Source organism: Arvicanthis niloticus, chromosome 2 (genome assembly GCF_011762505.2).
Source record: "Arvicanthis niloticus isolate mArvNil1 chromosome 2, mArvNil1.pat.X, whole genome shotgun sequence".
Lineage (NCBI taxonomy): Eukaryota > Metazoa > Chordata > Mammalia > Rodentia > Muridae > Arvicanthis > Arvicanthis niloticus.
Window position 1 is genome coordinate 136,372,808 of NC_047659.1, and position 16,225 is coordinate 136,389,032.

General features: G+C 48.2%; 1 protein-coding gene across 3 annotated transcripts in view; it reads right to left on the reverse strand.

Moving 5' to 3' along the window:
• B4galt5 (beta-1,4-galactosyltransferase 5) overlaps positions 1–16,225 on the reverse strand; it is a 47,747-nt gene that overhangs the window by 8,320 nt on the left and 23,202 nt on the right. For all 3 annotated transcript variants that reach the window (XM_076930268.1, XM_034493847.2, XM_076930269.1), the window contains exons 2-3: positions 3,905–4,039; positions 1,237–1,350 (exon numbers count right to left, since the gene is read on the reverse strand). In XM_076930268.1, the coding sequence (XP_076786383.1) occupies positions 1,237–1,350; positions 3,905–4,039 (249 nt within the window). The remainder of the gene's footprint in view (positions 1–1,236; positions 1,351–3,904; positions 4,040–16,225) is intronic.

A 16,225-nucleotide genomic window follows, 5' to 3' on the forward strand; every position in this document is an offset into this window, starting at 1 on the left:
GAAATTGAGGTGAGGTAACTCTTTTTCCAGCCCCATCCCTGCTGCAGGGAGCTTTGATTTCATGATTTCACGTCTCAATAAATGCTGGTCCTTTGGCAAGCCTCTTAAGTGGCAGCTGAATTCATCAGAGGAACAAAAGAGCAGTACATTTGGCTTGGCTGCCGGCCTCGCCTCCTCTACAGTGAGGAGGGACTCTGACTAAAAGGTGGCCAGACTCAAAGCCCAAAAGTTGACACCATGACAATCAGTGCTAGGGAAGGCAGGCACAGGGGCTTTAATTCCAGCACTTGGGAAGCAGAGGCAGGAGAATCTTTGTGAGTTCCAGGCCAGCCTGGTCTACACAATGAATTCCAAGACAGCTATGAGTACTGGGATTAAAGGCGTGGCCACCACGCATGGCTTTAATTTTTTTTTTAAGGTTTATTTATTTGTTTTATGTAAGCACATTGTTGCTGTCTTCAGACACACCAGAAGAGGGCATCAGATCCTATTACAGATGGTTGTGAGCCACCATGTGGTTGCTGGGAATTGAACCCAGGACCCCTGGAAGAGCAGCCAGTGCTCCTAACCACTAAGCCACCTCTCTAGCCCTATTTTTTTTTTTAAACCAGGATTTTTTTTTTTAAGAAAATAACTTCTAGGGCTGGAGAGCTGGTTCAGTGGTTAGGAGCACTTGTTGCAAAGGACCCAAATTCGGTCCCCATGTGGAGGCTGACCATCATGTGGAGGCAAGCACCAGCACATGCAGTGTACAGTCACACAGAAGGCAGAACACATGTACACATAAAATAATGAAAATCTAATTAAAATACTAAGGAAAAAGAAAAGAACTTGTAGCAACTATCCAGGCACAAGCGCAGTGGGAGGGAAGTGAGGGTGAGCGTGGTGGGACAGAGCAGAAAACAGAGAGACACGAGAAGGAAGGTGGGGAGAGAGAGCTCCTCCATCAAACCCCAGAGAACCAGTGACGCTAAAGTGACACAGCCAACGCCCAGATCTGTCCTCAGGACATCTTACGAGGGTCATTTCACAGGCAAATACAGCACCACCAAGCATATGGGGCAGCAGCAGGGTTAGCCCAGAGGAGCTGGGTCATAAGGAATTCCTATAGCCCGACTCTCAGGACAGGGAGCCATTTCACTATTCAAAGAGGCAGGGAGGCCCAATGGTCACTCTCTCCCTTCCAGGGTAACAGAAACCTGCCCAGAGCAGAGGAGGCAAGCTGCAGCGACTTACTCATGGAAGGGAGCCTCTCCGGGCAAGGGTGGTTGGCAAAGTAGGTGAAATCTTCAGGAAGAAATGTTGTGGTTGGGGGAAAGGCTTCACTGTGGTTCAAATCCGGATGATAATCTAAGGAGGGAAGAGAAAGGCAGCTCAGATGGGCACAGGTGTGCTGGTTCCTCCAGCCCCTCAGAAGTGCTCTGCAGCTGGTGGGAGGAGGCAGTTCCGTGCTGCAGCGCAAACTAAGAAGCCATTCACAGGAAGGAAGCAGAGGGGCAGCCACAATGGCTCCTTCCCGCTTAACTGGCACTCAGTTTACAGACAGCTGCTGGGACTCAGCATTCCAACCCCGAGCAGAGCAGCGGCCTTGGTGCCTACACTCCTCCACAGCGAAGCTCACTAGACCTGCTTCTGGCTGCCTCCTCTATGGATTCTCTTTAGCTCACCAAGAGCCACACTGAGCTGCCTTTCCACGGCCTCCATGCCTTGCTGAGGCGTGCAGGTGGTGGTGCTGGGCTTGGTGGGACCACTCTCATCTTCTGCTACTCTGGTTTACATGAGTTGCTCCTGGTTCAACATTGTTCCCACCCTCTGCACTAGGCCCCCCCCCCCAAAGCAGGGTGAGCACTCCCTGCTGAGAGAGTGACCCCGACCCTCACCGGTGCCTCAGGATAGCCTTCACCCAAATACAAGACAGCCTCATTTTTGAAAGTTATAGTTTCCTCTCACTCAGTGTGGAGTAGGTGCTCAATGGGTGTTTGCCTGCACTTGTGCCTATGCAGCACACGGGTGTCTGATGTCTGCAGAAGTCACTAGAAAACTGTAGTTATGGGTGGTGAGAGCTGAATCTGAGGAGCACAGGAGCAGCTGGTGCCATCCTCCACTGCGCCAGCTCTGCAGCCCATCCAGCCCATGGCCTACACCTTTGCACACCAATTTCTACACTCAACAGGAGAGCAGCACTCCTGCCCAGGAGGGATGGCCTTGGGGCTTTGTGCACAGAGACGAGCATTTCAGGTTAGTACTTCAATAACGGGTATTATTTTAGATGATTAAGAGCCATATTATTTCTCTTTTAAAATAGATGAAGCTAGAGATGCTTTAGCAGTTAAGTGTGCTTGACACTCTCCCAGGTTCAGTCCCCACCTACCTGTAACTTTAGTTTTCAGGGGTCTAACACTCTTTTCTGGCCTTTGTGGCCACCTACACACATGTGAGCTCCATAGCTAGCTAGATGATAGATAGTCAATACATCTTGAAAGAAGGAAAAGCTGAGAGCAGCGAGGTGGTTAGAAGGTAAATGCACTTTCCACCAAGCCTGATGATCTGAGTTTGACTCCTGAGACCCATTTAGTGGGAGGAGAGAATCAACTTCCATACTCACTCCATGGCATTCGCATACCCAACCCAGCCCCTCAAAATTAAAGCTGAGTGCTAGGATGACCTTCCCCACGATGTATGAAAGTGTGTCCCTGTATTTCAATTGTTAACTGCTGGGCTAAGTCCTGGCAGAGCTAAGTGCTATCGAGTGCTTGGTCTTGTCCTCTCTATGGCCCACCATCAGCTCTCTGTGTAAAGAGAGCTGTCCTGTCCTTCTCACCAGCCTAAAGATGACTCTCTGAGATTACCATGTTAAAAAGCAACCTGCGGGGAGCTGGAGAGATGCCTCAGTGGTTAAGAGCACTGGCTGTTTTTCCAGAGGCCCTGAGTTCAATTCCTAGCAACCACATGGTGGCTCACAACCATCTGTAATGGGATCTGATGCCTCTTCTGGTGTGTCTGAAGACAGCTACAGTGTGCTCATATACATAAATAATAAATAATTCTTTAAAAAAAAAAAAAGCCAGCTGCTGAAGGTCACTCAGCCCTCAAGGCCAAAGGCCACCCAAAGAGATGCACCGGGCATCAGTCCTGATGACTGATTTAGACTAGAATGTGGCTTTTTGGAGAATAAAGAGTTGGTGGCTGGGTTGGGGCAGAGGCAGGGAGGAAGGCTGGGCAGATGGACCAGGCCAGAGGGCACAGACTCAGGGATAGGAAAGGAGAGAAGGAAGCCAGAGTGACAGAACAACATGGCAGGAGCGCAGCTGCCGCAGCGCAGAGCTAAGCTAGACTATAGCTGAGTCTGCGCAGCAATGGCCAATGGGCTCACACTGCACACACGTCTGCACTTTTATTACTAAACCTTTTGTGGGGAACAGGTCCCCCAAACGCCCCTGCGATAGCTGGCTGTAATAGTGAATGCCTTTAATCCTAACACTTGGGAAGCAGAGGCAGGTGGATTTCTGTGAGTTTGAAGCCATGTCTGGTCTACATAGGGGGACGTTATCTTGAAAACAAAATGAATAAAAAAATCATATTTTAAAAGATAATGTTGAGTTCAGAATAAAAATCCTAGCACTCAGGAGGCAGAGGCAGGCAGATCTCTGAGTTTGATGCCAGCCTGGTCTACAGAGCAAATTTCAGGACAGCCAGGGCTACACAGAGAAACCCTGTCTTGAAAAACAAATCAAATACAACAAAAAGAAAGAAAATACAGCCTTCTTGTCACTTCACACATCCTGAACAGAGCTAGGACAACCTCTGGACTAGCCTGTCTTTCCACACATTCTTGTGGGGCTAATTCCCGAGTCCTCTCTGCCTCTCCGTGAGCAGACTCCTTAGAGCCCTGTCTCTAGCTTACCCGAGTCATTCAGGCTGCTGTTCCTCTTGGCATAGGCGCTGCGGACCACCTGCTCATACACCTGGGCACCGATGGTCCTCACGTTGTCCCGAAGTAGGATGCCCTGAGCCTGCACCATGAAGAGGTAGGTGTTCACTGTGGAAAAGTGGTTGGGAGAGAGGTGACTAACAAGCACAGGCAGAAGTGTCCATCACACAGCATTGGGGCTCTCTCTTTGAACCTTTAAAGCCTCTCTTAGCTTTAAAACCATCCAAAATCTCATCCCTGTTCCTCACCAAGGATTCAGGATACTCATAATTCTTGGGTAGCCAGTAGGGCTCAGAGAAATTTCAGTCAACCCCAAGCAGGTGAAAAAAAGCATACACTGCAGTTATGTCCCACCTGATCTGCAGACATTCACAGTGCCTTCAAGCACAGTGACAATCAGAACAACCTTTACAGACCAATGAAAACACTTTCAAAGGTCTCTGCCTGCTCTCAGCACACACCACTTTAAACTTGCTCATTACTCAGAATGAAGCTACAGGCTGCTCTTCCCCAGCCCCTTCCATTCTCACCCTCCACCCCACCCCCACCCCAGCCCTGAAGTCGGAGTAGAGTGAAGAAGTAAAGGCCCCGCCCATCCAGCAACAGCCAAGGCAGTAAGGCACACACAGGCTGAGTGCTCCTCACCCTCTAGGTGAGCTGGCTAGCAGCTCATTCAGGTTTACAGGAGGCAGCCACACCCCACAAGTATGTGACTCATCCCTGTGACAGGGACAGGAGTGGCCTACAAGTCTTCCCTGCTAGTGTCTGAGGTGGAATCGTTAACACTTGGCTGCCCTCCAACGTGGCCTCAGGCTGTTGTACAGGGTTACTGTCTTGGCACTCCTCGGTGCTCAGCACACACGGCCTTGGGCTGCCAATTCTGGCTTAACAAGCTGTATCCAATTGACAAGCATTGTTATTATTCCCGTGCCCCACACATAACAGGCAGCAAGAATGAGGGAAGGCCAGGTCACCCACTCAGCCAGAGTCTGATGCTACACTTGGCAGTGGGAATGGCATGGGACGAAGCAGCTCATTGTGGAGACCCCAGGCACTCAATACAAGACTGGTCCACACTGAGAACAGCCTCGGCGCTGAGGCCACAAGGATGCAATAGGGCTGGCTCTGTGCTGGAAGACACATACACTCATCCCCACACTCCAAGAACAGAACAGATACAGGGCTTGTTCTCCAGTGGCTGGAGAATGTCAGCATCTTTAAGAAGCCCGTGCACAAGACCAACATCTCCTTTTCTATCACCCTGCAGTGCAGTGCAGGGTCATGGCAGGAGGGCACGCCACAGCTCATCCGTTAAACACTTAGACTTAAACTTCCTATGAGATCTCACTTGCTTTTGTGGCATTTTTCTATGTTCACGTAACCCAGTCTCATTTCCAACAGACTGTTACACCAGCTGTTGGAAATCATCTTAAAAACAAGCTGTTGTTTCAATGGATGGGGCAGGGGGAGAGGTGCATGTATGCACAGGTCTGTAAAAGCTACAAGAGGTCGGAGCTTCAGTGCTGGCCTCGGGAACATCATCTGCCTCCTTTCAAACAGGGCTTCTCTTGGCTGCAGCTAGCTCACCAATGAAGCGAGCCTGGCCGACTGGTGAGTAGGAAAGCGTTTAAGTCTCCACAGCTTGGAGCTGGGGTTTCAAGCACAAGGCCTCACGCTTGGCATTGTCACATGGGCGCTATGGATGGAACTCAGGCTCTTTGGAAGCACTTTCCCTAGATACCTGTTTACAGAAGGGGCAGAATAATACCTGGCACTGCAGACAATCCTCTCGCCCCATGTACTGCAAAGGCTCTGCCAACAGAGCACCCATCCCCAAAGACGGCTTAGAAAGCCAGGTTCTTGCATCTGCTCCCAGGCACTTGAACTAGGGCAGCCAGGGTTGGACCTAAAAGTTGTATCAAGCTCACAGATGACACCAATGTGGCTAGCCCAAGGGCACACCTGGAGACTCAGTGCTACAAGGGGCACATTTATTGTCCCTTCTTTGTCTCTCTTAATCTTCCTAAGGATTCAAGGAATTGAGAAATCCATCCACACTGCAGTGACTTCTGAGCACCCTCAGCAGCAACAAGAGGTAGGATAACCCACTGTTCCCTACTGGCTCTACCACTAAGAGCTTTTCATTCGGTTTGGATTTGTAGGGGATAAGTAGTGCATCTGTGGAGGCCAGCATCATGTCTTCATCTCCCATCTCTCGCCACCTTGTTTTTAAGGACAAGGTCTCTAACTGAATCTGGTGCTCACAAGCTGTGCAGGCTGGCCAGCCAGTGAGCTTTGGGAGATCAATCCCCGTCTCTGCCAGCTGAGTGCTGGGATGACAGGACCATACCAACCATACCAGTCTTTATGCGGGTGCTGAACTGAGATCCTCACGCTTGCCACAAAGTGCTTTATCCAGGGAGCATCGCCCCAGCCCTGCCTTTGTTCTTTTGAAACAGGGTCTCCCTAAAGAACCCAAGCTGACCATGACCTGGCTGTGTAGTTCAGGCTGGCCTTGAACTCACAAACCTCCAGCCTCAGCCCTAACGCTGAGATTTTAGGTGTGTGCCACCCTCCCCAACTACAATTGTTTTGTTTTTTCTTTTACATGAACACCCTGCTGCTGTGCTGTCACAGAGGAGTTCTGCGGCTTACATGAAATGGTTATTAGAACAAACTAGACTGGACCGTCAATGTTGCCATCCTGCACAAAACTAGATGGAACATGCTAGACTTAGCCATACAGATACACTTCACTGAGGCTACAACTGATCCACAGTGGTCTCCTCTCTGACATATAAATCTCAAGAAACCTTCAAACTCAAATCAGCACAGAGTTCTCGAGAAAGCCAATGCCAGCCTTTCCTTGTGGTCCCAGCCATGTTTCTGCTGTTGTGATAAAAACCGCCCTGATTAAAAACAAAAACAAAAAAAAAAGCCACGGTAGAAAGGCTTCGCTCTGCTTACAAGCCCTGTTTATAGTCCATCACCTTGAGGAGGTCAGAGTGTGAAGCAGATAGGAGAGAGAAGTGAATGTGTGTGCTTGTTAGTCGGTGCTCAGCTGACTGTTCAGGGGCCTCTTTTAGGCCTGGCTTTGGGGCCAAGATAACTCACTGGGTAAAGGTGCTTTGGTCAATCTTGACCACCTAAGTTTGATGCCTGGGATTCAGGTTGTAGAAGACCTGACTCTTGAGAACTTCAACCCTCATAAGTAATAAATTTAGTTAAAAATTTAAATTGTTTTGCAACCTGTTAATAATAATAGTTGTGAACGCTGTCTCCTGATTGAGTCTTGTCACTTGACTAAGAAACTCATGTACACACACACTCACTAAAGCTTTTCTGTTTAACCACAAGAACATGCCCAATCCTAAAAAAATAAAAGAACAAGAAGGCAAATGTTGTCAAACAAAGAGAAACAGTCATAGATCCAGACTCAGCCTGCCTGAGATCAGCACCATCTAACAGATCCAGACTCAGCCTGCCTGGGATCAGCACCATCTAACAGATCCAGACTCAGCCTGCCTGGGATCAACACCATCTAATAGACACCATCCAGAAAGAATGATTTCCAAGAACACAGGCAGTCTGTAAGACATTGCCATCTGCAAAGAAAACCCCACTTTGGACTAGGTCCAAAATGTTCCCCAGTGACGTTCAACACTATTTCTTACTCAACTTTCCCAGCCACTCCAGACAACCCCACTTCCACATGTGGACCTCCTACGGTGTCTTAGCCTTCAACTTGACTGTGCTAAGGGCAGACCCAGCTGTCCACAATGACAACACTGGTGCCCATGCTGACAGAGAGTCCAGGTGCAGAGAGCAAGCTGCTCATCTGCTACCCAAACCTGCCAACTGAAGCCCCCATCGGAAGGCTTTGCAGCACACAGCTCAAGGCTCCTGCTAGTCCCCGAGCCAGCATCTCGCCCCGACATGTCACCAACATCAACAGATTCTCTGCAGAAGTGGCTAGAGAAAAACTCTATTTGGGGTATTTCTGGTAACACATCTACCACTCCTTGGCCAGAGTCATAGAGATCTGCTAAATGTCCATGAAGAGCGGCCTTGGCGTGGTATTAATTCTTACGAAGCTTGCTGAAGGCGAAATCCCCTTAATCTTATTAGAGAAGCTGCTAAGTGCCCTGCTGTCACACACAAAGTGACCGGCAGGGACAGACTGTATAGGACCCTACTGTTACATGCACAAGTCACTGAGGAAGCTTATGGGCATCCCTAGAAAGTCATTACTACATCAGTCACACAAGCTAATGTCCAAGCAGACACGTGACCTCCACTCTAAACCTCTACTCAGAACTTCGCCTTTATTGAGAGGATGCCGTCCTGACCCCTTTTCCATAGGAGTGAACAAGTTTTGTTTCAAATTACTTGCGGAGCATTGGCCACGTGGTTAGTTAGTGAAGACAGACTCGTAGGTACAAGCCCCGGAGCTCTGGGACATTACAGTGAGCCTCCCGCTGACAAGCACCACTTCCCCCCACCATGGTCCTGATCAGCACTGGTTCAACTGCAGCTAAAAGCCAATTTTAGCTTGATATCCAACTGTGAGGTGCTCAGAGGAGTCAGCAGATGCCTCCCACGGGCTTCAGCCTTCTCTTGTGGAAACAGGCGAAAGCATGGGGTTGGGGGAGGCTGAGACAGCACAGAGCAGGCACCAGTTCAGGAATGCCGCTGTGGTGTGGGCTGCTAAAGCGACACTTAGCAACAATCAGCCTTGCTGAGGAGTGACACTGTGATCATTACCCAGCCCCATGCCCACACCAAGCAATCTCTTACAACCATGACACAGAGAAGACAAACTTTGCCACACAGCTGTAGCTTACGCAGAGTATTTCCAGGCACAGAGCTGGCATTCCTCTTTCCTCCGGGTTCTAATCCACCTGCAGTTTTCTCTTGCACACACAGGAAAAAAAAATCCCTCACAAAACTACCAGACTGATAGGAAAATAATGGGACATAATGAATCCAAGAGGAAAAGAAAGTTCCAGAGCAAATACACCTAGGAGCATTTGTTGTAGACCTGTGCACTAGTGTGCATAGGAAGCAAGGCACAGCACAGTGGGCAGCTGTCTGCACTACACTCAGGTGTGAGAACCACTCTGAAAGGCATGGCCTTGAAGAAAGTGTCCAGGACTTCAAGTTGGCCAACTAATAAATACTCAAACAAATAAATCCCCACCCCCACCTAAACACCAAGGTGCCATCCAAAGCCAACCTAGGGACTTGCTCCTTCCTGCAAAGCTGCCCTTCAAAGGCAGGAAGAGGCCAGCCTGCTCTACACAGTGAGTTTCTGGCCATCCCTGCAGAAGCAGGAAGATGGTCCTATATACAACCTGGTCTACGCAGCAATAAGGCTGGCTCAGTCTTGGTCTGTGTGATGGGTAAATAGGTAAACACCTGACGCCTTGTTTAATCTCCAAGACCTACACTCTGGAAGACACCAGGGGTGATGTCTCTGTCACATGGGTAACACAGAGGACCAAAGACAGTAATGTGACGCTACTGTGCTGGAATACCTCCAAGTGCACTGACATCAGCTATGTTTCTGAATAACTGGATCCCAACCTAACCACCAGAGATTACAGAGTCCTGGTTGTCAAGGAAGAATAAACCCATTGATTCTGCTTCTCCATGACTTCCTATGGAGTCAATGTCCTTCCTGCTTCCTGCTGCCCCAGTGTGTTTTCTAATGACCGTGTGTGTGACTTCGGAGATCACTGTTGCAGGCCATTTGCTGCCTTTGAGTCACAGAAGCAGGAACAGAGGTCTGTCTGAGTCATCTGACCTTGCAAAGACAGACTTCACCACAGGGTTCTGTCTCTGGAGTCCAGGTCTCCCAAATGCCCCAAACCATTCTCATGTCATTCTCTGATATGACCTTTTTACTGTCAGGGTCACATGCCCAACTGATTCCCAGTATTCTTCAGTGCTGAGCACCAACACAACATGTCAGGAGCCATTCTGAGCACCTTCAGAGATTTATAAAGCTTGAAAAATTTGGTGCTAGAATGAGAGTCACTGACTTATAAACATTTCCAATCTACTCATTGCCACACACTGAGATAGCGCAGAGAGAAGTTATGACAAACACAGAGTTTCTTTTTAAACAGAAGCTATAAAGCTAGAGAGAGGTGGCTCAGCAGTTAGTGCTTACTGAACAGTCATGAGAGCCAGAATTCAGATCCTAACACCTATGCAATGAACCTGGCACCCCAGCAGCAAGGTGGGCAGACGGGGGATCCCTGGGGCTTGCTGACTGAGTCTAGCTGAGGAAACTCAAACCCTAGGTCCCTAGAGAAGAATCTGCTTCAAAGGCATAGGGGAAAAGTGACAGAAAGGAATGCTCAGTGACATCTGACACAGGCGCACACGGGAGAGGACACACAGACATACACGGGAGCACACACAGGAGCACACACAGGCACACACGGGAACACATGCAGGCGCACACAGGACCATACAGACACACATGGGAGCACACACAGGCACACAGGAGCACACACAGGAGCACACACAGGAGCACACACAGGAGCACACACAGGAGCACACACAGGAGCACACACAGGAGCACACACAGGAGCACACACAGGCGCACACACAGGCGCACATGGCAGCACACACAGGCACACACGGCAGCACACAGGCACACACACAGGCACACACACAGGCACACATACACTCATACATAGACACTTTGCTGGGTAGAGTGGCACATGCCTTTAATCCCAGCACTTGGGAGCTAGAACCAGGTGGATCTCTGTGAATCTGAGGACAGCCTGGTCTACACAGTGAGTTCCAGGACAGCCAGGGCTACATAGTGAGACCCTGTTTCAGAGGGACGGAGGGCAGGGGAGGGAGAAATTCTCAAACATGCAGACATTCACACATAAATCTTTTTTTTTAAAAAAAAGAATTATTTATTTATGTTATGTATAAGAGTACACTGTAGCTGTCTTCAGTCTTCAGACACACCAGAAGAGGGCATCAGATCCCATTACAGATGGTCGTGAGCCACCATATGGTTGCTGGGAATTGAACTCAGATCCTCTGAAAGAGGAGTCCGCACTCTTAACTGCTGAGCCTTGAGCCATCTCTCCAGCACCCCCCCCCCCCCCAAAAAAAAGCTATAAAAAGTAAGTGTGGTGGCTCATGTCTGTAATCTCAACAAAGACCTGAATCAAGAAGATTGGGAATTCAAGGTCTTCCTCATCTTTATAAGTGTTTGAAGCTAGCCTGGGCTACACGAGATCCTGGTTTGTTTTGTTTTTGTTTGCTTTAAAGCCAGTCCTGGTAATCCACACCTTTAATCCCAGCTCTCAGGAGGCAGAGGAAGGCCAATCAAGGCTACACAGTGAGACCCCATATAAAAACAGGTAAACAAACAAACCAAGAAAAAGACTGGTTTTTAGAAAGGAAAAATAAACAGCTACATTTCTTTCCTCTAAAATGTAAGGAGACTTTTGGCTGCAGAATTTGCACACATGCATTATCACATCCTTTAAATGCTTTGGACAAACAGAAAGCATATAAGGAAACTGGAGGTGGAATCACACAGGAAAAAGGGCAAACAAAGGCTTTCGATGCAGGCTGACTCAGAGAGAAATTGCCTTTTACTCTCCAAGGCCTTCGGATCCCAGACACAAAAACCACTCAATCCATCACAGGTTGTTTGCAGTCAACTTATTTCCAAACATAAAAAATAAAATAAGGGCTGGAGAGACAGCTCAGGGGTTAAGAGCATTGACTGCTCTTCCAGAGGTCCTGAGTTCAATTCCCAGCACCCACATGGTGGCTCACAACCATCTGTAATGGGATCCAATGCACTTTTCTGTTGTGTCTGAAGACAGCTACAGTATACTCATAAACATAAAATAAATAAGTAAATATTTAAAAAATAGTAAAATAAAGTGGTGCAATCAACATCCATGCAGTGTCTTGAAAACAATCCTACAAACTTGCCAATCTTTTATTAAATGGCACTCGATTAGACGTGAGCAGATCTAAACAAAGCTCACTGGGCAGCTCAGGGCAGGCAGGTGAGCCACAGTTCCCACTCTGACCCACGTTGCTTATGACAATAAGTTCTCTGCATATTGATATAGGTAGGAATATAAATTCTAACTGCAACTAAGAATGTTTAATTCTGAGCAGCATGACACTGACCAACCCTCACAAGTCCCCACACCAGGCACATGCCCACAGACAGTTCAGCAAAGATGTTCAAGTGTCACACTACATGCCCAAAGGGAGCCCTGGGCCAGAAGAAACTGCACACAGCCCTCAGACACTGTTGGCGTCACACGTGTGTTGGCCAGCACCTATTGTGCTCTGGCCTGGGGAGTGAAACAGAAAAGATACTGTGGGAGGCGCAGCCACCTGCAAGGCTATGTGTCTGGTTTCTCGTCCCAGCCTCTCTCTCTCTCCAACTACAGCCGTGGTCCGTCCTGTGATGGCAGATTTCTGCTGCTGCCTGTTCTTGCCTTTCCTGATGCCCTGCCAATCCACGGCTGAACTGCCCGCTCCTATCTCTGGTCTTCCCAGCTGACATGCCTGCCACATAGCACATGTGCTGCCATGGGCACCTGCCACGGCCATACCTGAACAACTGAACCTCAGCTTTACAAAAGCCGGCAAGGGGTGCCACACTCTCAAGCGTCCTCCTTGTCTTGAAGCCCAGAAGAGAGAGCTTTCCAGAACCAGATCTATATAAACCGTAACTCAGTACTGATGAAGGCTGCAGCACCCTCTCTGGAGAGCCACACCCACACCACACAAATGGCAGACAGGAGTGGTCTTCTGGCTTTGTGTGGTGCAAGAGCACACATACAACCTTGGCACTTGGGATGTACCAGAAAGTCAAGGCTACACATCAAGTTTGAGGCTAGCCTGGACTATGTGGGACCCTGTCAATAAAGAACACAAAACAAAACTTCCTCCTAAGGGAAATGGATGCAGGCACAGAGAGGTCTGGGCTGAGGTCAACAGCAGCCAGCATATTCACCCTGAATAGCTTAAACAGCTGCACAAGGCTGGGGAGATGGCTTAGTGTGTAAGGCTGTTTGCTGCCAGCCTGTCACCTGAGCTGGATCTCTGGAACCCACATGACCTCCATATATGTGCCCTGGTATTCACAGATCCACAGATACATGAACATACAAGCAAAATGACAAATGTAATTAAAAAGTTAAAAAGCAACTTCTACAAATGATAAGAGTGGACAGAGTTCAGACTCAAAGGCTCTGCAGCATGCTGGTCTCTCTGGTGCACCAGGGCACTGAAGCTTTACAGATTCAGTAGCAAGAACAGAGAGCAAAGGAGAGATAAGGAAATCAATCAATCCATCCATCCATCCATCTTTCTTTTCCTTTCCTTCCTTTCTTGGGTAGGGTTGCACTATGGAGTCCTAGAATGCCTGGAACTCTCTATTTAGACTAGGCTAGCCTCAAACTCACAGAGCTCTCCCTGCCTTTGTCTTGATTGTGGGGATTAAAGGAATGTGGCACTACTCCTGGCTATTAAGAGAGTTGGGTTTTTTCCCCTTGTTTTTGTTTTTTAATTATTCATTTTCTTTCTTTGTTGCAATAAAACATTTTCCCAACCCTATGGAAAACTGTGGTATAATAAAGACTTCTGTGTCAAACTTAGACCAATTTTTTCCATTCTCTGGCATACAGACCAAGTCAACTACTGTATGGTTTCTTTTAGGTGATTACTCCCTCCCCCCACCCCCCAACCCCCCAACAACCCAGGCTGGCCTTAAACTTGCATCTTCCTGCATCAGCTTCCCATTAAGGTTCCAAATGTCCTCTCTGACTCAGCTTCTGCGCTGACCCTCTTTCAGAAGACCATCCATCGCTCTTTGTGTCTAGTGACAATGATACTATAATCGTATTACTGTTAGCCTGGAAGATCCTAACAGATTAATGGGGTTATCCATTCTTTGAGAATTTCAGTTTCTAAGAAGGCATCATCCTAGTTTATATTAGCACCCAACTTGCCAAACATTTGAGATCAGAGCCAAGTTTCCATCAGAGTAGCCAAAGATTCAGAGAAAGCACTAAAACCTACCCAGTCTGAGGCATACACACAAGGCTTTCCAGAGCAGTCCGAAGGCGGAGGCTTCCCTCCAGTCTACACAAAAGGCTGCAGCTAACGCTTCTCCACAGCCCCAGAGAGCAATGCAGACGTACAGAAGACAGAGATGGGTGGCACTCCTCTCCTGTGATCTATGGCAGAAGAATGCCTGCCTGACAAAGCTGAGAGTTGATGGATGTAGTTGGTGCTTGCTTTTAGTCCTAGTACTTGGGAGGCAGAGCCAAGTGGATCTCTGTGAGTTCCTGGCCATCCAGGTCCACATAGCGAGACCCTGTCTCAAAACACAGTTGCAGGAGAAGTTTCATTTTGGATATATCTAAATTGCCAAATAATCCTAAGTCAAAATATATTAAAACTAAAACCCCTGTAACTGATCAAGGATCACGATTCAGGGGTATATATAGGCCCCAGTTGGCTATGTAAGAACTTAAAGCATCCAGTGACTATCTCATGTCCCCCAAGTCATTATTTGGTTTATAGATCTACCATGCCATTTACTGGGCTAGAGAGATGGCTTAGGAGTTCAGAGAATGTATTACTCTTACAGAAGGACCTGAGCTCAATCCCCAGCACTCACTTTGGATGGGTCTCAAACACCTGTGACTCCAGCTCCAGAGATTCTAACACCTTGGCCTCCAGGGATACACTCACACACATGACATACACAAACATATATGTGTGATTAAAGGTAAAATAAATCTTAGGTCCAAGTCCTTATGTTTGGCATGACTTAGAAGAGTCCATGAAGCCTGTAGGCCCTGTGGTGCATGCCTGCAAGTTCAGAGTTCACAAGTGGAGACAGGAAGACTAAGGGCTCAAGATCATCGTTGGCTTTATAGCAAGACCTTTAGGGCAAGCCCATGGACTCTTGTCCATACACACAGGTACCACACCCCTGAGTGCAAAGGGAGAGCCTTGACCACTTCCTTTCTCGCCACTCCAATGCCTATCACAACACTCTATAAGCAGCTCTGTAAGGGCCATGACCTCACACAAAGCCCCTGCTGCATCCTGGTCTTTCAGAAAGCAATACGTCTCTACAACAAAGTATTTGCTCTGGAAGCAAAGAGGAAGAGGAGGAAGGACAGCCAACATCACCTCTGTAGGCATTCCCAAACTCAAATTACCATTCCCAAGTCAATGTTATGGTTACCCTTATCAAGGCCATTCTCACACAGCAGTTACAGATAAGAAAGGAAAAATACAAACAAGTAAAGGGATGAACGAACAGGTTGACAGTTGAAATCGAGCCCATACTGACACCATGCTGGCAACCATATCGCTCAGAAATGCAACAAAAATTAAATTACAGAGGCTGTAATAGATTTGGCACTTTATTTTTAAATATTAACAAGACTGCCAGGGGGAGTACATTTATCAAGGGATGGAGCTCAGCAGCAGCCCTGCTCACTCAGAGGCCAATTAGCATTTCCCATCTTGCCTGATAACAGCATCTCCGGGTGCTCAAAGCCTCTTGGGATTCTGGATTTGTAGCTCCTGGCCTGTGTTGTGCCAAAAGATCAGAGCACCAGGAGCTAGGCATGCAGGGCTAACCCAGCAAACCTGTCTTGCTTTGTTTAGTTTCTTTTCCTGTCTGAAGATTAGAACTCAACATGCTAAACTGGGTCTGGTGGTACCTGCTGATAATCCCATCCGATGACAGGCAGAGGCAGGAAGTTCAGGGGTTCAAGGCCAGCATCAAGGCCAGCTTCAAGGCCAGCCTGGGCTAATGAATCCCTATGTCAAAACACCAATGAGGCTGGCAAGATGACTTCGTAGGTTAAGGAACTTGTTATCAAGCCTAATAATCTGAGTTTGGACCCCAGAACCCATACAGTAGAAGAGAACCAGTTCCTACAAGTTATCCTCGGAGCTCCACAAGCACAGCTGAACCAACATTCATCAGCAGCAGGGCCACCTGAGCCTCTTAGTTCAGTGTCAGGAGTTTGTAGCTGTGGGCTCCATCCTGCCGCCTGGAAGATCACTGAAGGTTCGGTAATCCCTCATTTAGGCTGTCTCGAGGCTATCCCAAGTCATTCCTGAATTCAAACACCCACAGGCCCTTCCAGAGCCTTAGAGTCTGTCCACTATGCTCTAACTCATAGCCAGTCCCGGACAACACTGCATTCCTCTGGAGCCCTCCTACAGAGCAGCTGTCTACTGAAGGGCAAGTGCCAA